The sequence below is a fragment of the Camelina sativa genome, chromosome 1, assembly GCF_030686135.1.
Source record: "Camelina sativa cultivar CO46 ecotype springtype chromosome 1, ASM3068613v1".
In the NCBI taxonomy this organism is placed as follows: domain Eukaryota; kingdom Viridiplantae; phylum Streptophyta; class Magnoliopsida; order Brassicales; family Brassicaceae; genus Camelina; species Camelina sativa.
Window position 1 is genome coordinate 8,619,141 of NC_141880.1, and position 22,873 is coordinate 8,642,013.

General features: G+C 35.3%; 3 protein-coding genes and 2 pseudogenes across 12 annotated transcripts; 1 reads left to right on the top strand and 4 right to left on the bottom strand.

Moving 5' to 3' along the window:
• Window positions 1-2,946: 2,946 nt before the first annotated feature.
• On the bottom strand, window positions 2,947-4,153 carry LOC104705745 (F-box protein At3g19880 pseudogene; annotated as a pseudogene).
• Window positions 4,154-6,182: 2,029 nt separating this feature from the next.
• On the bottom strand, window positions 6,183-7,361 carry LOC104705755 (F-box/kelch-repeat protein At4g05080 pseudogene; annotated as a pseudogene).
• Window positions 7,362-10,440: 3,079 nt separating this feature from the next.
• Window positions 10,441-15,133, bottom strand: LOC104784790 (uncharacterized). Of its 9 annotated transcripts, none has more exons than XR_015560006.1 (12): window positions 13,951-14,968; window positions 13,656-13,772; window positions 13,369-13,561; window positions 12,944-13,110; window positions 12,647-12,821; window positions 12,185-12,246; window positions 11,740-11,804; window positions 11,580-11,632; window positions 11,342-11,448; window positions 11,073-11,156; window positions 10,906-10,976; window positions 10,441-10,796 (listed from the first exon to the last, which is right to left on the bottom strand). XR_015560006.1 is itself a non-coding variant. In XM_010509870.3 (12 exons), the coding sequence occupies exons 1-12, from the start codon at window positions 14,379-14,381 to the stop codon at window positions 10,670-10,672; spliced, it is 1,674 nt and encodes a 557-aa protein (XP_010508172.1). In that variant the 5' UTR covers window positions 14,382-15,133; the 3' UTR covers window positions 10,441-10,669. The 9 variants fall into 9 exon arrangements, 2 of the variants coding, with proteins under 2 accessions (XP_010508172.1, XP_087311010.1); XR_015560005.1 differs by having other exon boundaries at window positions 11,580-11,637; XR_015560004.1 differs by having other exon boundaries at window positions 11,740-11,821.
• Window positions 15,134-15,723: 590 nt separating this feature from the next.
• Window positions 15,724-18,455, bottom strand: LOC104784798 (uncharacterized). 2 transcript variants are annotated; one of them, XM_010509882.3, is made up of 6 exons: window positions 18,074-18,455; window positions 17,499-17,777; window positions 16,926-17,060; window positions 16,579-16,635; window positions 16,180-16,314; window positions 15,724-16,041 (listed from the first exon to the last, which is right to left on the bottom strand). In XM_010509882.3, exons 2-6 carry the CDS (start codon window positions 17,772-17,774, stop codon window positions 15,976-15,978), a joined length of 669 nt encoding a protein of 222 aa, XP_010508184.1. In that variant the 5' UTR covers window positions 17,775-17,777; window positions 18,074-18,455; the 3' UTR covers window positions 15,724-15,975. The 2 variants fall into 2 exon arrangements, with proteins under 2 accessions (XP_010508184.1, XP_010508194.1); XM_010509892.3 differs by having other exon boundaries at window positions 16,180-16,311; window positions 18,074-18,285.
• Window positions 18,456-18,590: 135 nt separating this feature from the next.
• Window positions 18,591-22,258, top strand: LOC104784812 (E3 ubiquitin ligase BIG BROTHER-related-like). The gene is made up of 7 exons (XM_010509902.3): window positions 18,591-19,520; window positions 19,707-20,028; window positions 20,117-20,154; window positions 20,891-20,932; window positions 21,142-21,263; window positions 21,353-21,461; window positions 22,013-22,258. The coding sequence occupies exons 1-7, from the start codon at window positions 19,194-19,196 to the stop codon at window positions 22,064-22,066; spliced, it is 1,014 nt and encodes a 337-aa protein (XP_010508204.1). The 5' UTR covers window positions 18,591-19,193; the 3' UTR covers window positions 22,067-22,258.
• The last annotated feature ends 615 nt before the right edge of the window (window positions 22,259-22,873 follow it).

Consider the following 22,873-nt stretch of genomic DNA (forward strand, 5'->3'; position numbering starts at 1 on the left):
TCCACTTTACAAAAATCTCTTAACATTTCCGAGGCCAGTAGTAACTCCACTGGTGTTGTATGGCATCTTTTAAAAGAAGTGCACTTCATGGTTTCTGGTTCGTAGTCGTATTACTTTCAAATTTGTAGACATTAACACTTAACAGCCCAGCATCAAAGTGTTTTTTGTAGCTAGTACACGGTAGGTTCCTTTGTTTCGACTTTGAAATTGGTGCATATAATTACAAAACATATCACTAGCCTTGCTTAGCTTATGGTTACGACTACTTAAAATTATATTTTGTTTGTTATCTTCATTCTCTTGGCGTGCTCGATCACCTACATAAAGTTACCCTAATATATAACGAACAACACACAAAAAGTCTGAGGATATTGTTTTATTTTGAGAAATTAGAATTTGAATGGGAGAAAGAAGAAATTTAATACAAGTGGGGAAGAAAATGAAATGAGTCTAAAGTTAATCCGCATCATTTTGTATCATAATAGTTGTCAAGTTAAAATCGTCTTATATAATATTAAAATCTTCAGTATACTTAAAATGAAATTTTAAGAGAACACTAGTTGTGTCAAAAGCTGTTAATTATGCCGGTGTGTAAGAAAACAGAAACACAATTAATTAATAGTCGACTAGTCTTGGTTCAAGGAAAAGAGATATACTATCACTGTAAAATAAGCTATAAATTCATAAATAATTTTCACAAAACACACCAATTTATGTTTTTCTTTCATGACTTGACAAAGTTAATTACATCTTTCAGAGAATAGACACAATGTTATTTTTAGACAACAATGCCCTCTAACCAAACTATTTTGGTTTGGTTTTCTCTCATCAAATGTAACATTTCTTTGATTAAATTAATTAATTTCAATAATATATAAATAAGTAAAGATAAAGAAAATGAAGAGAGAAGAAACGAAGAAGTGAAAATGTTTTTGTGGTGAAAAGTCATTGTTCTTCTTCATTGTGGGAAAAAAATAACTACAAAATAAAGTTAAGTTTTTTGAATATAAAATATAATTATCTATGCTAGATTTACAAGATTTATGTGTAAAAAAAATTAAAAACGTACAAACACAAAAGATTATGAAAAAACTGTGAATGGTGGCTGAAAAAATTTTAAGGTTGCAGAAGAGGGTAGTCAGGTTGCAGATGATTGCAAAATTACAAAAATATCTTTCATTAATTTTTTTCTGTGTACGTGTACGCATTTTATGGTGTACGTAATATTGATTATGTGTACGTCTATTAGATTATGTACTATTATGGAGTATATATCCAAATATACATGTTCACAGCTAACACAAAACTTATATTGTAGTAAGTATGTACACAATACATATGTTTTAGTTTTACAAGGGTTGTATACGATAACACGAGAATAAAGTACATAAAGTATAAAATAAGGGATAACTTAATTAATTTTCTAGTTCGTTTATAAAAAAAAATATTAAAATAAAATAGTTACTATTTGTAACTTTGAAATGAGAGAGAACGTGATGTTGAGTCCCTCACGTAAACAATCACTCGTGTATGTATCATAATTTCTCATTGTTTCACTTACTGTATATGTATATATGGCAATACTATTATGGTATACATATAATAATAGTAATTGGTTGGTCATTTGAAATATATTTTTTTTGTTTTGTTTTTAAACTTCCAACTTCTTTAGCTCTGTTTTTAAACTCATTCTAAACTCTAAAACTCCACGCAAAGCACCTAAAATGACAAGTGAAATGCAAATATGATTAGACATGCTTATTAAATAACAAATGAAGAGAAAAAAGCTTTAAACCTCACAAAAGTACATGATATCATATACAAGTTTGACAAATGCTGGAAATTAAACCCTAAATTGTATACGTACACAATCATATTGATTTCAATGTACAAAATCCCTAAAACTTAAACCATAAATCATTTACGTACATGATATTGGTTTAAATATACACAACCCCTAAACGAAACCTAAAAATTACCTTAAGCCATGTACGTACATAGTCATATTGACTTAAACTTACATACTCTCTAAACAACTCGTATATGTAAAAGATCATCTTAACTTAAACGTACACAGTCCCTACACAACCCCTAACAATTAAACCCTAGAAAACCATATAGGTACATATTAACTTAAGCGTATATAACCCCTTCAAACATACAATGTCTTTCATGTCATACTAATTTTACTTTCGTCTCATGTACAAGATCTCAATATACATTGAACCTGTGTACGTACACAATCTCAATATACATTAAACTCGTGTACGTACACAATCTCAATATACATTGAACTCATGTACGTTCACTTTTTTTTTTCTTAAAATTTCTCGTATTATATATAGCATTGTTTCTGATTACATAGATTATAAATAACTCGATATCCGATGTATATATTAACTCAACATTTGATGTATACAAAGATCGTTCATACATGATTTGAATGTTTACCATGTAAATTTTAATATATACGTACACAAAAGTATATAATTTATTACCATGTACGTACACATATGTACATGTCAGTGTTAATCTCCAATTATTTTTAACGACACGATTCAAATTAAAAATATATATGAAAATGGGTCTTAAAAGATAGAGTAAAATGAATTGTAATTAATAGTACGAAAATAAAAAATAGTTATAACACAGAAAAGAGAAAATACTGCAAAAATGCAAAAATAAAAAAGAGTGATAAATAATAATTAACTTAAATTATATAGTTGGCCAGAAAACTAACTAGCATCATTTTAGTCATAAGGGGAACAATCCTAACTTAACTAAAGACTTCATTTGGTTTGTTTGATTTAAAGATTTAGTTGTCCAAAATTATAGAGGTGGCTAACAAATGAAAAACACTTTTCACTTTGAGCTAAATTGAATAAAAAACTCACCCTTGTCGCTAGTGCATATAATTTACCCTAAATTCATTATAGTACGTCATCATTAATTAGACCTTAATTGCTGCATGGTTTTGCATCCTCTTATTCTCTTTGTTTTTGCCCAATTCCTTTTCCTCTTCTTCTTTTTCTCTCTCCTTTTGGGTCCTGCAGTTTGGTTAATTTGCACTAACCTTGGAACATAAGAGCTAGAACACACAAGTGGGCTATTATGTGCTTTAACTTCTCCAAGATCCACTTTTTTAAAGTAACTATCTTCTCCAATGATGTAAGCTTTTTGGTAGTCTTTGGGTACGTCGCTGTCTGAACTAAAGACCACCACGAGTTTCTTCTCTTCGTCAACGAAGAAACTGTCGAAATCTTCATCAAACACAAAATCAAGCCCAGAGATTGGCTCACAATCAACTTTTAAAAAGGGGATCCACGACACCGCATTGGGCTCTATCTTAGTAGTGATCCAAATCTCTATTATAGACAATACATCACAGTGATGATATAACGCAGCGAGTTTATCTTCTTTAACACAAGATACAGCACCCCTATCTCCAAAACCAGAATCATCGTAATCAGGCTGAAACGGTAGATCAAGAAACTTTCCAAATCTCTCTTCTGTAAAATCATAACAGATTAAAAATTCATGGGTTTCACTTTCTGTCCAAAAGTAAGTATTTCCATGTACTGATACACCCTGCCGATAATAGATTATATCCCAGTTGGGAATGACAGTAAAAGTCTTCCATGAACTAGACTTAACATAGTAAATTTCAATTATTTAGTTATAATTGAAAAACTTCAATATCTTGTGGTTCTTGTTCTTGTCATATCCAAGGGCATACGTGGATTCTGTTTCTGTTTTTGAGTTGGATCCACTTGGTTTGCCCCAGATACGGGTTCCAAATCACAAGCCTTGAGTTATCCATGGGGACACATAACAATAAACCGTCGCACTGATAGACATTTAAAATCTTGACATCATTAAGAAAATTACCTATATCCTTTATAGATGGATCCATGAATTCTTCATCATCTTTCTTGTGGATTCCTTGGAGATCGAACCTCATTGAACAAAGCCTATGATTCAACATCGTGAACCCCAGAAACTGCTGTTTTGGTTCTACTGTACATAGAATCCGATTTTTGGATAAAGTGTTCCATCCTTTGCAAGTGGCTCTCACTGCTCCAAGAGAAGTTATCGGAACCTTGGACAATATCTCTTCTACCAAATCCCGCGAAAGATCACTCATCGAAGTCATTTTTCTCAAATAAGAAAACTAGGGTTTCTAACTTTCACGTTTTCCCACTAATATATTGCGTAACACTTCTTGCCCAATTCTTTTTCTTCTTTTATAACCTAGATAGATATTTTCTTCTAAGCCTCAAAAGTGTTAAATATACAAAAAAAAAAAAAAAAAAAAAAAAAACTATATATGGGTAATATGTACATAGTCTTCAGTTACAGAAAGCATTCATTCTTTCGATCTAAATTGTTCTCTGTACAAAACATCTTAACACTTCAAGATCTCTACTATTCAACTTGTGTTTTCCAAAAACAGGTATATAGTTGCGATCCGTAAGCTTTTGGGTAACACAAAAGCTCGATTGCTCTTTCCATTGAGCTCCGATCCCTCATGTGAGTACTGAGTAATAACAGATAAAAGGAGAAGAACAAGAAGGTGAAAAATAATGAACAAATGAGAAGAACTTTAAGATGTTTTTGTATTACTTTTTCTCCTTCTCGTCTTACAAAGGTGTGTGCTCATACAACTTTCATAGTATTAATTAATCAAACTCCTAAATTGTTTATCATTTTTCCTTTAGCTACATGCTTGATGCTTGATGAGATCCCGCTCATCAAGGGTGACATCTGATTGTTTCTGAGCAGTGAGAAGATGGGAAAGATAAAGATGTTTATGTTTATGCCGCCTAAGTATCATCTGCTATTTGAAATTGGAAGATGAAGAAGGATCGACATTGCTTGCTGCATATAATTAAGAACAGATCATGGCATTTGCTTAGCTTATGTTGATATGAATTTGACGTTTTGTTTTAGTAGTAGGAGTGACTTTTTTACTGATTTTTTTATTCTTTTGACCCGCACCTACACAATGTTACCAAAACGTACAAACACAAAAAAAGCGAGAGGGTATTGTTCCGAAATTTGTTCTAATTGGTATAATTAATGAAGAATTTGATTTTAATTGGTGGAGAAGACCTTTTTTATTCATGCCTGAATAAAATGAAAGAAGTCTAAAGTTAATTTGCATCTTCTACATCACTTTGTCTCATAGATATGCTTGATCTTCAATCTTATCTATGGAATACTTTTTTTTAATTGGTGGATATTTTTTTTTTTTTTGCTAAATGGAATCAGGGAACACAATTTGTTTCAAATTCTCCTAATAAAGTTTCTAACCATCTGATTGTCTAGTCTTGTTCAAAGAACAATGCAAAAGAAAAGACAAAAAAAATCAAACGAAAAGATGCGCTCATACAACTTTTATAGTACTGATCGAACTCCTAAATTGTTTGTCATTTTTCCTTTAGCTACATGCTTGATGAGATCCGGCTCATCAAGGGTGACGTTTGATTGTTTCTGAGCAGAGGGAAGATGGGAAAGATAAAGATATTTATGTTTCTGCCGCCTAAATATCATCTGCTGTTTGAAATTGGAAGAAGAAGAAGGATCGACATTGGTTCATATAAGAACAGATCATGGCCTTTGCTTAGCTTATGTTGATATTACTTTGACGTTTTGTTTTTGTAGTAGGAATGACTTTTTTACTGCCTTTTCTTATTCTTTTGACCCGCGTGCACCTACACAAAGTTACTAAACACAAAAAGTCAGAGGATGTTGTGTTGTTTCGAAAATTTGTTTTAATTGGTATAATGAAGGATTTGATTTTAATTGGTGGAGAAGAACTTTTATTCATGCCTGAATTTTAATGAAAGAGGTCTAGAGTTAATTTGCATCTTCTACATCACTTTGTATCATAGATATGCTTGATCTTCAATCATGTTTATGATACTTTTTTTTGTTTAATAAATGAAATCAGAAACACCATAATTTGTCTCAAAATCTCTTAATAAAGTTTCTAACCAGCTAAAACTGTCTGTTTAGTCAAAAAAGTGACAATGTAATAATCGTCTAGTCTTGTTCAAAGAACAATGCAAAAGAAAAGACAATAAAAAAAAAAATCGAATGAAAAGATAATGAAGCTATCATCCTAAAATAATTAAGTTTTTTGTTTCCTTTTGACCGGTAGCGACTAGACGTTGTTGTGTTTAGTTCTTTTTCATTCTCTTCCACTCTTTTATGTTGCTCTTCCACTTCCTGTTCCTCTCACGTCTTGCAATTGGGTCATCAATTTGCACTAAACTTGGAGCATAACAGCTAGAGCACATATAAGTGGGGCATGGAATGCTTTACATTTTCCATGAGTCACTTTTTTCAAGTATCCCTTATCTCCAATGATGTAAGAATTGCTCGTTTTGTAGATGTCAGATTCAGCTAAATCAAAAACCACGGCCAGTTTCTTCTCAACGTCAATGAAGAAACAGCTATTTTCATAAAAATGAAAATCAAGACCAACCAGTGGCTTAATGTCAACTTTTAAGAAGAGGGTCCATGACACATCATCGGGCACTATCTTAGTGGTAATCCAAACCTCAACCATAGATGTATGACATTGTTGATATAAAGCTGCTAGTTTCTCTTCTTTAACACATGAAAAAATCCTCGAACCTAACCGCAGAGAATGAAATTTTTTCCAAATATTTTTGCTGTAAAATCAAAACAGATTAAGAAATAAGGGTCATCAGATGCATACCCTTCAGCTACTATTCTTTCTCTAGTCCAAAAGTACGTATTTCCATGTACCGATTTGCCCAACTTATCACAATCAATATCCCATTTGGGAACGACAGTATAAGTCCTCCATGAACTAGACTTAACATCGTATATTTCGTAGTAGCCCTGGCTATTATTGAAAAACTTCAATATCTTGTGGTTCTTGTTCTTCTCATATCCTAGGGCATACGTGGATCTTGTTCTTGTTTTGAGATGGATCCACTTGGTTTGTCCCAGATACGGGTTCCAAATCACGAGCCTTGAGTTATCCATGGTGACACATAACAATATAAACCGTCGCAGTGATAGATTTGAGATATCTTGACATGATTAAGAAAATTACCTATCTCCTTTATTGATGGGTTAACGAATTCTTCATCACTATCTTCTTCGTAGAGGATTCCATGGAGATCGAACTTCATTGAACAAAGCTTATACTTCTTCATCATGAATCCTAGAAACTGATTCTTTGATTCTCCTTTACACAGAATCCGATTTTTGGATAAAGCGTTCCATCCTTTGCAAGTGGATCTCACTGCTCCAAGAGAAGTTATCGGGACCTTAGACAATATCTCCTCTACCAAATCCTGCGTAAGATCCGACAACATAGTCATTGTTTTCAAGTAAGTAGAAAATTAGGGTTTACAACTTTCAAGCTTGCCCACTTTTTTTTACGATTTATTGTATGTATATGCTTTTTCTCGTAACCTAAAAACAAGTCTTAATTGCCCACAAAGTGCCTTTCAAAATATAGTAGTTTCATTGAATTAGTCTAATGGAAACTGCCGTATTTGGATTTTAAACTTTCCACAACTCAACAACCACATCAACAAAAGCTTATAAAAAACCTTGAAAACTTCCAGATATCAAAACGCGCTTGAAGTCCACACTTAATTACTTGCCCGTTTTGATTGTCGAAGCTTGCCTTATTACCGTTATTGATACACCTAAGAATATTACTATGAGCTTATTTTCAGTGTTCATTGATGATAGTTTTAGCACTAAATAGGAGGCAAACCCCGCTGTAACAGTCAGCAAGGAGTCGGTCAGTGAAACTGCTTGAAGTCCCTGCCGAAACCTTAAGGGCATTTTGTGGTGGCTATCAGCGGAGAACAGTATGTGAACATTGTAAGAGACTGGAGGAATCATCCAAACATTGTGTTGAAGCAGGAGGGAGAAAAAAGGGGTCACACAAATGCATATCGATCGAGTTCATCCTATATTCCTATTCCTAAACATAGGCTTTCTCTTCTTCTGACACATTAGATATGGAGATGATCGGGAGGTTCTGATGATGAAAAGCAGAGGAAAAAGAGCAGAGGGAAAAAGCTTTGTGTTTTTTTTTTTTTTTTTGCAGTAGAACAGAATTTTACTTTTTTGTCTTGTTATTTTGGCGCATCGACATAAAGGTACACAACTTAATTGGGAAAAGGGAGAAATTAATGCAAGTGGAGAAGGACTTTTATTAAACTCGTGCCTGCATGAAATGAGTCTTAAGTTAGTTTGCATGATTGCATCTACTAATCACTTTGTATATATGATAGTTATTAAGTTGATGTTGTCTAATGTTAGATACTTAGATCTTCAACCAAACCATATATATATATATATATATATATATATCTTTTCCTTAAACAAATGGAATCAGATCGAACATCAGTTGTATCAAAATCTGTTAGTTATGCCGGTAAGAAAGTATACGATAAAGAGCAAATTAAGAACTAAGTTTCTGATTATCAAAAACTGTTTGAACCAAACGGAAACGAAATAATTCTCGACTAGTCTTTGTTAAGGACATTGCAAAAATAAATAACAAAAACAAACACGATTAAAAAGGAGATGCAAGAAAAAGAAAAAAAAGAAAGAAGAAGATTGTATTATTATTGTTGAGTAGTAGTACTCTCTTTCACCTTATGTTCTTCCTCTTCCTCTTCTTATCTTGCGTCGTTTTGCGTCCAGCATTTTGGTTGGTGCTTAGCATTGTATAAACTCGGAACATAAGAGTCACAGCACATAAGCGGGCTACGATACCCGTCCACCTCCACAGCTTCTTCAAGAGCCACTTTTCTCAAGTATCCCTTCTCTCCAACGACATAAGCTGTGTGGTAACAGCGTTTCTTCTTGGTCCTTTTACCAGATTTCCCGTCTAAGTTGAAAACCACGGCAAGTTTCTTCTCTTCGTCAATGAAGAAACTGCCAGCTTCATCTTCACGTTGAAAACCAAACCTAATGAGTGGTTTCATATCAACTTTAAAAAACTTGCCCCACGACACCTCACGTGTATCCCAGCTCTGATATAACACCGCGAGTTTCTCTTTTCCAACACAAGAAAGAGTCCCAATGTAGTTCCTACGGTGATTAGCTAGCTTTTACTCCTTTTTCTCTAGTCAAAAAGTCTGAGGATGTTGTTTTATTTTGAGAAATTTTTATTTCAATGGGAGAAAGAAGAAATGTAATACAAGTGGGGAAGATGATGAAATGAGTCTAAAGACTAAAGTTAATCTGTTAAACCGTCTTGTCTACTTAAAATGAAATAAGAGAACACTAGCTAGTTGTGTCAAAAGCTGTTATGTTTGTGAATATTCCTCGAAATTATAAATTAAGAAAATTCTATAAAAGTGTAGATTATAACAAAATATCTTATTATTAATTAGAAATATTCAAAATTATGAAAATGAAAAATTTCTTCATAAACTAATATTCATTTTTTTTTTCATCAAACTATTTTCATTCCATTCATAAAAAGGATAACCATTTACAGCCAAGATTCGAGACCTTGATATTGGAGATATAACTAATATTTAACATGTTCGATTGTTCGGGTCTTCGACTCAAGAAACTTATGGACCTAATTAAGCTCACTATCTTATAGTTAACTATAACCTTTGTATTTTAAACCATAAACATATCCCAAAACCCCTTCATACAAGGTTTTAAATAACCTCAAGATTACCAACTGATCTATTTTAAATCACAAGTCATAGTCATGGTTACTCATCTAGCTAGTCAATTTACCGTTGAACTTGCCTGAAAGCTTGCTTTATCTAGTTATATCAATGAATCCACGTAAATGTTAGTTTGATGCTAGAGGCTAAAAACTTATGTTTTGGAACAATGGGTTCGATCCTTAGCTTTTGGTTAACAAAACTCCAATCATTGCATGACAAAAGAGAAGAAAACAGTATAAAAGAATGAAAAGGAGTAATACAAGAAACGTAAAAGGAATCTCGTTGATACCTTTTTGCTCTAAATTAACTCTCTAACATAATTAACTGCACACAAGTGGGCGACCATACGGAAATTCTCAACATAATTAATTAACTCTAAGATTGACTTCCATTTTCTCTAATGACGTTACCCGTTTTGAACTCAACAATTCGGTTTATTACATAAGAGTCATACACATCGAAAATCTTCAAGACATGCGGTTACAGTTCTTGTCGTATCCAAGACCACACTTACTAGTCTGACAATTTCTAGGTTGATCTACATGGTTATTCCCATATACTGGTTCCAAACCACGAGCCTAGCGTTGTCCCAAACCAATAACTACCGTCGTAACGAAAGAGTTAAGATGTATCAACTTGATTGAATACAGATTGACATATAAAAAACGGAAACTTTTTGTTACTTGGTAAAATGGGAAATCCTGTATCGGAAAGCAAATTTGCTCTGTAGCAAACGCATACCAACAAGAGTAACACAGTTGTTTTTTCTTTTCTAATATTTGTTCTGTACATAACCTCTAATACTTGGGAGGCTCATATAGTTTCCACTTTCCAATAGTCTTTCACTACCTTTTTGTCCTAACCAAACCATTTAAATTTATGCAGAATCTCAAACCCCAAACCACATTATCTTGTCTTTTCTCTCTAGAAATGCAGAATAAGAAGAAAAGAAAAGGGTTGAATATGAATACATACTACAAGCTATTGCTCTCAACCGGTTGTACCTGTAGGCCTCCTGCTCTGTCATCGTTCACCATCTTTTTTAGGGATCGGTATTGCAGCCGCACATTGTCTCCGCTTTCGACAATCTTTAATAGATACCTTTTATTGTAAAACAAATTAAATGGATTAGTTTGAGAGTAATAACTCGAGCTTCACCTATCAAGCATAGTTTTGTTTCAGATCTTATAGATCATAGAGTAATAGTTACCAGCCATTGAGACATTGAGATGTCACGATTGCTTCTTTTCCAACAAACTTTTCAGGGGTTCTCCGGTTGCCCTGCAATTGAAAATGCGTTCCATAACACGCAAGAACCAAATTATATGATGGAAGAAATTTATGCATCAGAATCCTAGATAGAAAATAATGGCCTACCTTAATGAGCACTTTTTCATTTACCGAAAATGGATAATGCACCACTCGATGCATTCCATCATCCGTAGCTGGATCTCCATTTTCCTGCAAGAAGAAATTTGGCATCACGTACTCACGTAGTAACTTTTATCAGAGGTTCATCAACAACATAAGCTTAAGCTAACCAGAAAACAGATGATGATGCATGCTGATAAGTTTGAAGATAGTAACTATGTAATAGGAAACCACAAAAGCAAATAGTTAAATAGAGCAGTGTCATATCATCTCACCACATCCATTTGATCACTCATATCTTTTCTACGCCTCCTCATGGCTGCGTTGTGGAAAAGTCTTTTATCATCCTGTTGCTTTATAGCTGAAGCGGCAGCTCTAAGTGCTATGTGTTTGACATTAGAAAAGGAATACGGTTAGGACTGTTTATTGACGTGAAACCCCAAAAGACTATCGTCGATCAATTTATATATTGAGGAACACATATACTAAGAGAATGAACTTTATATGAAATACCATGGTTAGGAACCAGAGACCCCGGCTCGATTTCTGCATTGCAGAGCGTACATCTAGACTGTGCATAAGATAACTGTGGTTACTAAATATTCTTGGTATATAGAAAGAACTATCACATGAGACTAGCATATTTATACAATCAAAGGAAACTAGTACCAACCATTTCAAGGACTCTTCGAAGCATAAGGCCACCAAATGAATGTCCACAAGAGACCACCATTGCATCTTCAAGAAAAGCACCACTAACATCAAACAGTTTGCAATAGACAAGTTAGAACGTTGTTTTCACTGTACTGCCTTCACAAAATTACATCAACGGAACAAAAAGGTGGAAAATAATTGAACATTTTATACAGCTCATGGAGCGAGGAACAAAAGATAACCAAATCATGTCTTCAGTGTATGTCTACAATCTGGCACGCATGATTAGTTTTAGACTACTTCCTAAAATAGAATAGAAAAATACTTGAGAATAAGTTTGGAAAAAGGGCTTGTCAGTTGCCAGCACTCAAGAAAACTTAGCTAGGGTCCTTTTTACGTGATCAGATTAACATAGATTAGCAATTTATTCAAAGTAACAATAATAAGAGAAAAATGGTACTCACGAAATTGGATCTGATAGAACACTTCTTAAGGAAGGCTCTTTGCAAACATCATCCCGCGGAACCTGACATCAACAATTCAGAAGAAGATCTCTTGACATAAGACCTTGTGCTCTGAGCAGTTAACATCAAACAGAGAAACTTCTATCATTATAGTATGAGGTAGTGCCGATCATAAAACAGATCCAAATGATGTGAGATCCTCGAAAAAAGTGATATAAGTTGCACATCCACTAATTAGAATCTGACTGAGATATCTAAACTACAAAAGTGCATGATCTAAAAGAATATGACGGAAAAAATGACATTTTAAAATCGTTTTTCTGCTCAAAATGTCCAGGAAAAAGACAGATTTGGGTACTGTTGGCATAGAACTTCACAGAAATCAAAGTTTTATACGATTAAATGAACTTCTTCTACAATCTAGCCAGCTAGTTTTACTACTGTAATAAAGAGTGAGCTTACACTGCTTTTCACAGGCGGATTAACTGGAGTGTCATTCTCGGCCAAGAGGTTATCCATAAACTGACTAACAGATACTGGCACATAGCTTTGAGGAATTACATGGCCGGCTGCTTCTATTGGGGAACAATCTAATATAGCATTACTTTTCGGCATAAGCCTAAAAGCTAGTGATGCCCTGCAAGTGGAAAGTTTAAAACTTTAATCAAATATGTAAGCATGCATTCATATCATAAGGTTTGTTAAGGAAAAGCTGTCATAAAGTTGTTTAGGAAAAGCTTATTTCGTCTAAAAACATACCTTCCACGAGTGTCAGTACCAGACAAATGGTCGGTAGTAGTTCTGTAAGAGGCAGCTGGACGGAGACCTGCAGTAGCATGACTAAGCGCTTTGCCAGTAATCAGTAAGAGATCACTCACCCCACCTCCATTATCTGCTGTGTACCAACGACCATTTGGGTCACATACCTAAGGATAGAAGAAATTTCAGAAGGAACAAAAAATAGAAGCCAAATGTACTTTATATAAACGGAACAGTGTAACGAATCAAGCAAAATGGAAACTCAGGATTATGGCTGATCATGTCTAATAACTAATATGACAGTATTCTTCCACAACTGTTTTGTCGCTCAAAGGATAAAAAATGACACGTTTCCCATCAAGTTCCTCGCTAGAATAAAAGTACATATGTAAGCCTTCTACACAATGAAAGTTCATAGAGGTGACCTGAATGCCAGAGCCATCTGAGCAGAAGAGTGTTAACAAACCCTTTTCAACTTCAATATAAGTAGATAGGCTCCCACCTCCAGAAGCATGTTTTCCATTTTGGACTGAGGCATAAGCATAGGAAGCCAGTAGAACCGAGGAGGAAACCTCGTTCGGAGCCAGTGGAAAGTCGTCGAGCATATGGTTAAAAACACTGAAAGAGATAAGCTCATTCTGTGAGTTAATCAAAGTAGAGAAGCAAAACAAGTAGTAGTAAAACCAGAGAATAACCATCATAACCATCCTACTCGCTTCTTAGACGTAGATGCCTTGCTATTGCAGATAAAGCAGCTCGTGCTACTTTACCCAAGCACCGGAAAATCTCAGCCATGCATGGTGGCGAAGAATCTAAATCCTCAACAGACCTATTGACAAGACCAAAATCAGTCACTACACATCATACAAATCAACAGATAACACTACATGTCAGACTTTCTAAATTTCCAGCATCTCAAGCATGAGCAATGAAGAGTACTACAACCAAACCAATTGTTCAATACAAAAGCAAGACCAATTCTTTCTAAAAGTTACAAAAGAGCTAACCTTCCAGCTCTATACATAGAGAGGCCACGATTGCCTTTACCAGAAACATTAAGGCTTCTAGTTCTAAAATACAAACGAGCAGCTTCAAGGCCACATCGCATCAGTGCTGTGTCTTCACTCCCTAGTTCGATCACAGAAGCATTATACCTCATCAAAGACACAGACAAAGCCTCCACGGCTTTCGCATACGCAGGAGAAGGAGCTCCTTCATAAGCCAAAATATCAGATAATCGAACCCTAGCGAGAGCACTCCCAGACGACGACGACGACATCAGCATAGGATCACCGGAAGGGTAAGCAGCAGAAATCGGCGAAACTGGGATCGCGTGAGACAAAGGAGACTTGGTTAAACCAGTAGGAACATCAGAAGCAATTGAAACGGCGGCGTTAAAGCTTGAAGGCGTAATCGGAGACGAGCCCTGCCGGTGCATCGCCACTCCAATCAACCATACGTCTCTAGGGTTTTTTCTCGATTCCGAGTCAGCTCCGGCGCCGAGATAACGGAATTGGAAGAGTGAGGTGTCTCGTTGAAGTCGTGGAGATCGTTGTTACAGAGACGAATTGTGATTTTTACTGTACGGAATCGTCGTTACTGGTCCGAATTGGGTTGAAAGATGAGTATCTTGGTTTAAAATTGCAACCGTGAAACGCCGTCGTTGGCTATCTTGCCGTAGGATTTTCGCCGGGAACGTTGGATTCGCCGGGGAATTGTGGTTGTGAAGATGAGTAGACTCTCTCTCTCTCTCTGGTTTTTGAGTTTGACAAGGTAATAAAAAGCGAAAGGCTTCTCTTGTTATTTTACCTTTTTGGTCAAACTAACATTTTCGAATTGGAAATGATTTTTTTTTTTTTTTTTTTTTTTGGCTTTTCATTGAAGTGTAGATGAATGAATTTTTTATAATGAACTGACAGAATAATGAATATTATAAAATAGTAGAATCATGAATTAAAATTATTTAATTAAAGTTATCATTTTAAAAAAAATTATTACTTCACATGACTCAACGACAGTTCAAAAAAAAAAGCATGCGATATAGACAGGAGAATTGTCACTACTTACTACACATGATTTAATGTTTTGAAAAGAATTTCCAATTTCTTGAATATGATTTTATTGATCAAAATGTCCAAATATTTTTTAAGTTTAGTAGCATTTATGTATGGACAATGTAAATATACAATCAAGAGTTAATGGCCTACATATTGATTTTAAAAAAAAGAAATAGGTGTGGGTGATGATGATGATGATGAGGATGATGAGGATGTATGGGGATGGTAAAGAGATGATGAAGATGTTTTACTTGTTAGTGGTTGTGGTGATGAGATGAGAGGATGCTTTTGAATTTTTTGATGATGAAGTTAAGAAGCATACGTTGATGATGTGAGTCATGATGTGTATCGTGATGTGACAACATCATTCAATATGATAATGATGTTATGATTCTTTTTCTCATTTTTATTAGGAAGAAAAAAAACTAACCTCAAATTAAATGATGATGTAGGACGGGAAGGTGGATGAGTGTGATGATAATGATGATGAAGATAAGCATTAATCATAATGTGTTGTATAAAAAAGTATCACGATGTTCCAACATAATGTTGGTTTGTAGTCTCCAACTTAATAAAGAAAAAAACGTAGAGAAGTATGATATGCCCAGCTGAAACTGGAACTCAACTTATTAATTCAAATTAATACCGAATTGCAAAAGATACACAAGTGCCAAAACTAAATGAGGCTATTGAGCATGTGGCTGCTTTTACAAATCACTGGAAGATTCACAAAGATGATTCATTTCAATATGTTTTACAAAGAGAGAGTTCATGTAAAGATTTGTGTCTAACTATTATACACACATGTATATATATATATATCATATATGATTTTGGACATCAAATAAAGCAAAAACCTCTGTTTCTGCAAATCACCATCACCTAAGAGCCTTCAAAATGAATTGACGAAGGTAACCATAGAGACAAAACCTTTTGCTTTCTTTGGTTTAGCCCCCTGTAAACCGGTCAGCTTTTTTACTTGTAAATCCATTCGTTTGCTCGTCCCCCTGTCGAGTCCATGTCTATGAAAATACTGACAGCCTGCGTGAGGAGGAGGAACCACTCATGTCAATTTTAAAACTAAGGTTTTCAAGTATCAAAGTGGTCTCTTATCAACCAAGGTGATCTAACTAGTATATATGTCTGTATCTTAAGGTTACTGTTTTGACTTGATCTCACCTTTCCTATCCGAGGTCGCTCCTTCGACTTTGCTAGGCTGTTACGGATATGTGAGACTGCTCCCCAGCATTTCAACATGTTGGCTACATCGTCAAGTCTCAGTATATATTCTTCTTCGGTTAGAGGAAAAGACTTCTACCCATTGAGGAAGAAGAAAGAAAGAAAGACAGAAGAGTGAATTAGCTTATAAGTATTGGTTTTCAAAGGTAAGAACTATACCAACAAAATATGGATATACACATTACTTTTTATGGGGCAAACATTCTCTAACCAAAGTCCGTATTATATTGAAAACATAGATCATAACTATCTTATACTAAACTACTATAGTGAAATCAGTTGAACTATCATAACTTTTAGCTTCTTTTATGATCAAAACATAGCAAATGATTCTCTTACCTGTTCTCTGTACTTCCACATGACATTCATTGCAAGAAGATTCCTCCCCATGAACTCCTACATTAATCACATCTAAGAATTATGATTTAAGTTCTTAGCTTCTAATCGGCAAACAATTCCACATCAATAAAATAAATGTCACAGCAAGAAACTGTATATAAAACGGAACATGGACAGTTTATTCTCAAAAGCTGGCTCTGTCTCTTGCAATTAAAAGAAGAGCATCGAAGGTCTTAACTTTTTTCTTCGCCTTAAAATAAAATTTGCAGATAAATCCAGATGTCTTAAGCTATGGCGTTAGCATCCGATACAGAATCATAAACACTCTTGCATAGAGAAAGGCATACCTTCTTGATGAGTTGAACATCATAAGATCTTCCATACTTTTGTCTAATGAGGGTCGCAAGATCTAAACCGTTAAATGCAGAATCATCCGATCCAACCATCCTTTCAAGTTTTGCCCGATTCATATCATCTGCTTGCTAAAGACAAAAAAGAAAGAAAGAAAGCAATCAATAAATTTAAACAAAGGCATGCTTACTTTCTACGTTCTGTCACTAAGCCATGACAAAGATGAGAAGATATCATGACATCAAAGGAATTCAAGAAATCAAATTAACTACGCAGTTTTTCCAGGTTCAAGCAGAAGTTAGGGCCAGCCGAGAAGACCGACAGGTTGATCAACATTCTATTACATTTCTTAGTAATCTCACGAACGAGAAAGCTTGAGGCTTTCATTTACAAAAAGCATTACTAAAACCCCAAATGACTATCTAACAGAATTCTACTGTATGAAGCACACAGAAACAATGTATCTCAGTCGCATCAGTTCACGTTTAATGTCAAGTCATGACTGGCACCATAGAGAACAGCAAAAAAGTGGCCGGGAGTAACAATGCTTATAGTTTTCTACTACATACCCTTTTAATTTTATCATCAAGTGATTCCTTTTCCTCGTCATTCGAATTATCCGGATTCATCCCATCATCCACAATACTGCAAATTCTTGAAAACCTTCTCCTAGCAGTTTTCCCACAAGTACTCTTCAAGCAGAGGCTATGAGAGAAAGCAAATCTTCCAGAGAAACAAGGACCGCAAGATCTCGAACAAGAAAGCTTAGATATTGTTCCTACACAGCATGGTTCGTGTATAATCGATGGTTGACAGTGATGATGACTTGAGACAATGTTCATCATATCCTGTAAAAACAGTGAAATTTCTCAAACCATAAATTTCTTTCTGCAATTAAAAGAATCTAATAGAGAAATGCATCTGATTCTCAAACCAACAGTGAGAACAGAGTGCTACAGAATCCAAAGCAACATAGTTCCTGATAAGGAGGATTCACAGAATAATAACGTAATAGTTGGTTAAATTTGAGCCTCGCTCCATCATAATCAATCTCACTTAAGCAGCAACTATCGGGATGGAGAGAAACTAATGAACTTAAAATTTAAAGAATTTACCAAGAAGTTGAGGGAGAACGTAATCTTACCGCCGGACGAGCTGAGGAAGAGCACGGCGGTGTTGCGGAGTAGGGGATTAGGAGACGGAGGACGAAGAAGAGAAACAAAACAAAAAATGATCAGTGAATGAGCGGTGGAGGAGGAAACAAAACTGAAACTCTGAAACGGTAGCGTATAGTTTTCATTTTCTCGCTATATGTCAATTTTTTTTTTTTTTCACTTCTCGCTATATGTATGTCATAAGATTGCTAAAAATTGGAAAATTATATTAATATTATGTGCAAAATCGTTTAAAATTAAAATACATGACTAGTAAGAAGACCAAAAAATATCACAATAATAATACAAAGATAACCTAAAAAGGACAAAGTGAATAAACTTGGTATATTAATTAATAAAAAAAAATCTCATGAATTAACCTTCAAAATAAAATAAATATTTTTATCAAGCAACAAGGTTTTGTTTACTTGCACGTTTCAGCGAAAAACTTGTGGCGTTTCGGCCCTTCCACACACATTGACACATTTTAATCACTTTGGTCTTTGCTCGTCCCATTGTCTTAATAATGCCTCACAAACATATTTTACCTGAAATGTTTACATCTATATTTTCTTTGTTTTATTTCTTTTTTATCAAAACGTTTGCAGTAATTTATTGAATAACCGAAACTATTTTCGAGTCCAAATCGAAATTTTAACCTTTTTAATTTTTTATTGATAATCGAATCTATTTCGCTCATTTGTTTACAAGACAAAATTATCTGGATGTTTTCAGTAATGTAGATTAGTGTAGGGGTTAGATATATATATATATATATATATTCATTCATGGTTTTTGGATTAAACATTCTACCTAGTGACATTGACGAACATTAAAAAGGTGGAGGTGTAAATGATAATAAATATATAGTAGTCGGTGAGTTTAGAAAGAAACAAAAAACAAAAGGGTGTGATTTCGAAGAAGATTGCAAAAAAAATTTCAAAATTTGAAATCTCAGCTAAAAGAGAAGAGAAGAACCATTACCCTTTCTCGGGCGTGTGTCATCGTTTTCTCAGATTCCTGAATAATTCCCTTTCGATACCCATATATCCTCATCGAATCAATCTCCCGAATTCTGAGATTCGAAGAACCCTAGCTAGGTTTCCAATCATGCCCATGGAGAACGACAACGGCCACGCCAGCAACAACGTCGTCGTCACCGCCGAGCAAGCCACCAAGATTAACGAGACTGAGGTACGGTTACCGATTGAGAATCGCCAGACCGGTGTTGTCTCAGACGCCGGAAGTGGTGGTAATAGCGAGAGAGGAGAGCAAGGGGACGGAGAGACGGCAGTGGCGGTGGCGGTGACGGTGGAAGAGAACGGATCGAATTTGGTGGCTGAGCTACCTCCCCGATCTTCTTCCGCTAGAGTTCCGTTCATTAATCTAAACCAAATTGATGCGGATCTTGCTCTTGCTCGCACACTCCAAGAACAGGTGGCTCTTTCTTTCTTTCTTCCCCCATCATTTTTAGGTTATTCGATGCTGTTAGGGCTTTATTGGTGGTGCTTATTCTTCTAGATACGCCGAATTGTTCACTTAGCATTTGGAATTTAGATTTTTTTTCCCGAAGGGTTTCTGTAGATTTGGGAGTTTTATTGAATACTGTTGTTCGAGTTTCAGGAGCGGGCGTATATGATGTTGACTATGAATAGTGAAATCAGTGACTATGGGAGCTGGGAAACTGGAAGCTATGTATACGATGAGGATGAGTTTGATGACCCCGAGAATGAGGATGACGATGAAGACGAATATGAGACAGATAACGATCCTCAGGAAGATGCGCCGGATGTTCACGCCAATGAAAATGATCAAGAAGATGACGGCAACTCTGACATTGAAGAAGTTGCTTATTCTGATGATGAGGCTTATGCTAGAGCTCTTCAAGATGCTGAAGAAAGGGATATGGCAGCTAGATTGTCTGCCTTATCTGGTTTAGCAAATCGTAAGTTTAGTTATAGCTATCACCCAAGTTCTTTTTGATGGGTGCTCTAACATGAATTTGGGATTATGCTAACATTTGTTGGTTGCAGGGGTTGAAGTTCTAGAGGATGAAAGTCATACTTCTCAGGTAGGCTCCTTACACAACATCAAATCCTTTTTTTTCTTGTGCTGTTTTTTTTTTTTCAGTTTTTCTGCTCAAGAATATGGGATATGAACCTTTTTGCCCCCAGTATGTGAAAAAACTACTGTCCACCTCTTTTTTTGTTTAGTCATATAGTGGCCAAATGACAAAGTCATGACATTGAACCCGCCATTCTTTAGTTATACATCGTACATGGTTCCATCTATCTGTACTATCTTTCTGTGATGGCATCAGTTCGTTTTGCTTTTCGTGACAGTTAAGTCCATGTTGTTACCTTTTTAGTCCGGAGGCCCAGTTAGATAATCCTCCTTATGTATGGGGTAATTGTTGTTTTTAGTTGAGCCAGTCACTGGAATTGTGCCATGGACAATTTTATGTAGTCTTACTCAATTGAAATTGTTTGATATTTGGTAGTAGGTCATCCCTAACTATTTCTTGTTTATGCTACTAGAATTTTGCGCAACTGTATGTTTGAAGGTTAAATTGCATTCACCAGAGAGTAACTGAATCAACTGTAATCTGCTAGCGTTTACTGTTCACTGATATTGGAAATGGCCATGCTCACACCTTGAAGCATGGACCTCGCGGTACACTGAACTTTCATAGACGCTAGTCCATTTTGTGGGGAAAAACAACTAAAAATTAGAATCACAGAAACTAAGGCTCCATTGATGTACTTGAGTCTGCTTCCACTCACGTTCTGTATCATAAATTTTTGCAGGATGCCTGGGATGAGATGGATCCTGATGAGCTTTCATATGAGGTATGAAAGCATTTGTGGTATTCTTTGCGTTTTGGATTCTCGGTCTCTCTCATAATTTTGTTAAGGGGTTTGAAGTTTAATGTGAATACTATTGTTAAACTTGTTAGAATCTAGTTTTAAGATCCCTCATGCATTTAAGTTTTCAATATGCATAATTCAGATACTCAACACATCTGTTGGCTTATAAATTTACTCTCTAATGTTTGCAGGAGTTGCTTGCACTTGGCGACATTGTGGGAACCGAAAGTAGAGGATTGTCTGCTGATACAATTGCATCTTTGCCTTCAAAAAGATATAAAGATGGGGACAATCAGAACGGAACCAATGAGTCGTAAGGCCTTTTTTTGTAACCAATTAACTAAACCATTGGCAATATAGCGCATGTACCTAAATAACTAATTTTTCCGATACTTGATGCAGATGTGTTATATGTCGTTTAGACTATGAGGATGATGATGACCTGATACTGCTCCCTTGCAAACATTCTTACCACTCGGAGTGCATAAACAACTGGTTGAAGATAAACAAGGTATGTCTATTATGAAAAATAACCTTGTATATAGAAGTTAAAAGTATAAAGTTATGGTAGTCAGCTATGAGGAACCCTGATAAACTCAATCAGGGAGTCTGTTTTGTGTCTGTTCTTTTCACTCGACATATGCCCTTTTTGTTATGGATATATGTCTTCACGTTAGAAAAACCGGCACAACACATGATTTTCCAAGAATATTCTGTTCATGATAGGGAACGTAGTGGTCAGTACAGACTATCTCATGCTTGTTGGATTTATGGCTTGCATTTATGCGTTTGCGGATTGTGTTCATCAGCATCATCGAAACTGAGGGGTTTTGTTGTTAATAATCAGATATTTGAACTTGTTAATTCCCTAGGAAGACTATCTAGAGTATGTTGAATCATCTTCGAAAACTTGTTCTCAGTTTGCATCACTACTAGAAAGAAGAATTTGTTAGCTTACAAACCAGCAGTTTTAGAAATTGGATGATTCTTTTGTCAACATTCTGGTAGGAAGGAGCTTTCAGAACTCCATTAACAAACTGAAACTGACACATTCGTCTGCAGGTTTGCCCTGTATGCAGCGCAGAAGTTTCAACTTCCACCTCTGGACAAAGCTGATGAAAGCAGAGAAGAAAGATTCAGAAAAATGGAATCATAAGCTAAGAACATCAAAACCTTAGCTGTCTGTTTGTACACTTATTAAAAAAAAAAAAAAAAAAACATCACCAGATTTCCTTGGATCCTTTAAACAATCTCAACGATTGGAACTTTCTCAAACGCTTTTAGTTTTAGCATTCATCTGCTTCCGTATTTGCCGTTTTGGGATACATAGCTTATCACATATTAAGTGCCTATTTCATGGATGTTCACGTATGCTACTGTGAAATATCTGGGATAATCTGGTTTTTTTTATCTAAGAAAGAACATAGAACTTTGAAATTCCGAGACTCAGACAAACATTACAAGGGTTTAGAATAGATCGAAACTTGTCTTATTATTGACCTAAGAAGCTAAAGATAAACGTTTGGACACAGAAGCTCTAACCAAAACTCGTATCAAAGAAAAGCACGACAAATATTTCATGTTTTGTCTCTTTGGGGCATGAGTAGTTTGAGTATATGACTTTCATGACTATGGTATCGGGCTCGAGCTCTTCAGCGCACAGACACCAGATGGACTGTATATGATGTCAATGTCGATGGGGAACTTTGTGAGTAACTTGTTTGGTAACAACGGTGGTGAAGATCTCTACGATCACATGCCTGGTTAGATTCCAAGGAACCTCAACAAAGGTCAAAGACTTATCCGATTTATAAATAAAAAAAAAAAAAAAAAACTATATCGGAATATTCAGTCTTGTACCAAACTACCAATAGTAGGGGACTTTAACAAAAAAAAAATGAAATATCTCCATAAAACAAATCA

What these genes read in the sequence shown, in the direction of transcription:
- LOC104784790 (XM_010509870.3), bottom strand. Translation starts at nt 14,381, where the DNA reads ATGCACCGGCAGGGCTCGTCTCCGATTACGCCTTCAAGCTTTAACGCC. An exon ending in CATCTACGTCTAAGAAGCGA is followed by an intron (nt 13,562 to 13,655) that starts GTAGGATGGTTA and finishes TATCTCTTTCAG; the next exon opens with TGTTTTTAACCATATGCTCG. An exon ending in CAGATGGCTCTGGCATTCAG is followed by an intron (nt 13,111 to 13,368) that starts GTCACCTCTATG and finishes TTCTATCCTTAG; the next exon opens with GTATGTGACCCAAATGGTCG.
- LOC104784798 (XM_010509882.3), bottom strand. Translation starts at nt 17,774, where the DNA reads ATGATGAACATTGTCTCAAGTCATCATCACTGTCAACCATCGATTATA. An exon ending in ATGTTCAACTCATCAAGAAG is followed by an intron (nt 16,636 to 16,925) that starts GTATGCCTTTCT and finishes TGATTAATGTAG; the next exon opens with GAGTTCATGGGGAGGAATCT. An exon ending in TGTGGAAGTACAGAGAACAG is followed by an intron (nt 16,315 to 16,578) that starts GTAAGAGAATCA and finishes CTCAATGGGTAG; the next exon opens with AAGTCTTTTCCTCTAACCGA.
- LOC104784812 (XM_010509902.3), top strand. Translation starts at nt 19,194, where the DNA reads ATGCCCATGGAGAACGACAACGGCCACGCCAGCAACAACGTCGTCGTC. An exon ending in CTGATGAGCTTTCATATGAG is followed by an intron (nt 20,933 to 21,141) that starts GTATGAAAGCAT and finishes TAATGTTTGCAG; the next exon opens with GAGTTGCTTGCACTTGGCGA. An exon ending in ACTGGTTGAAGATAAACAAG is followed by an intron (nt 21,462 to 22,012) that starts GTATGTCTATTA and finishes ATTCGTCTGCAG; the next exon opens with GTTTGCCCTGTATGCAGCGC.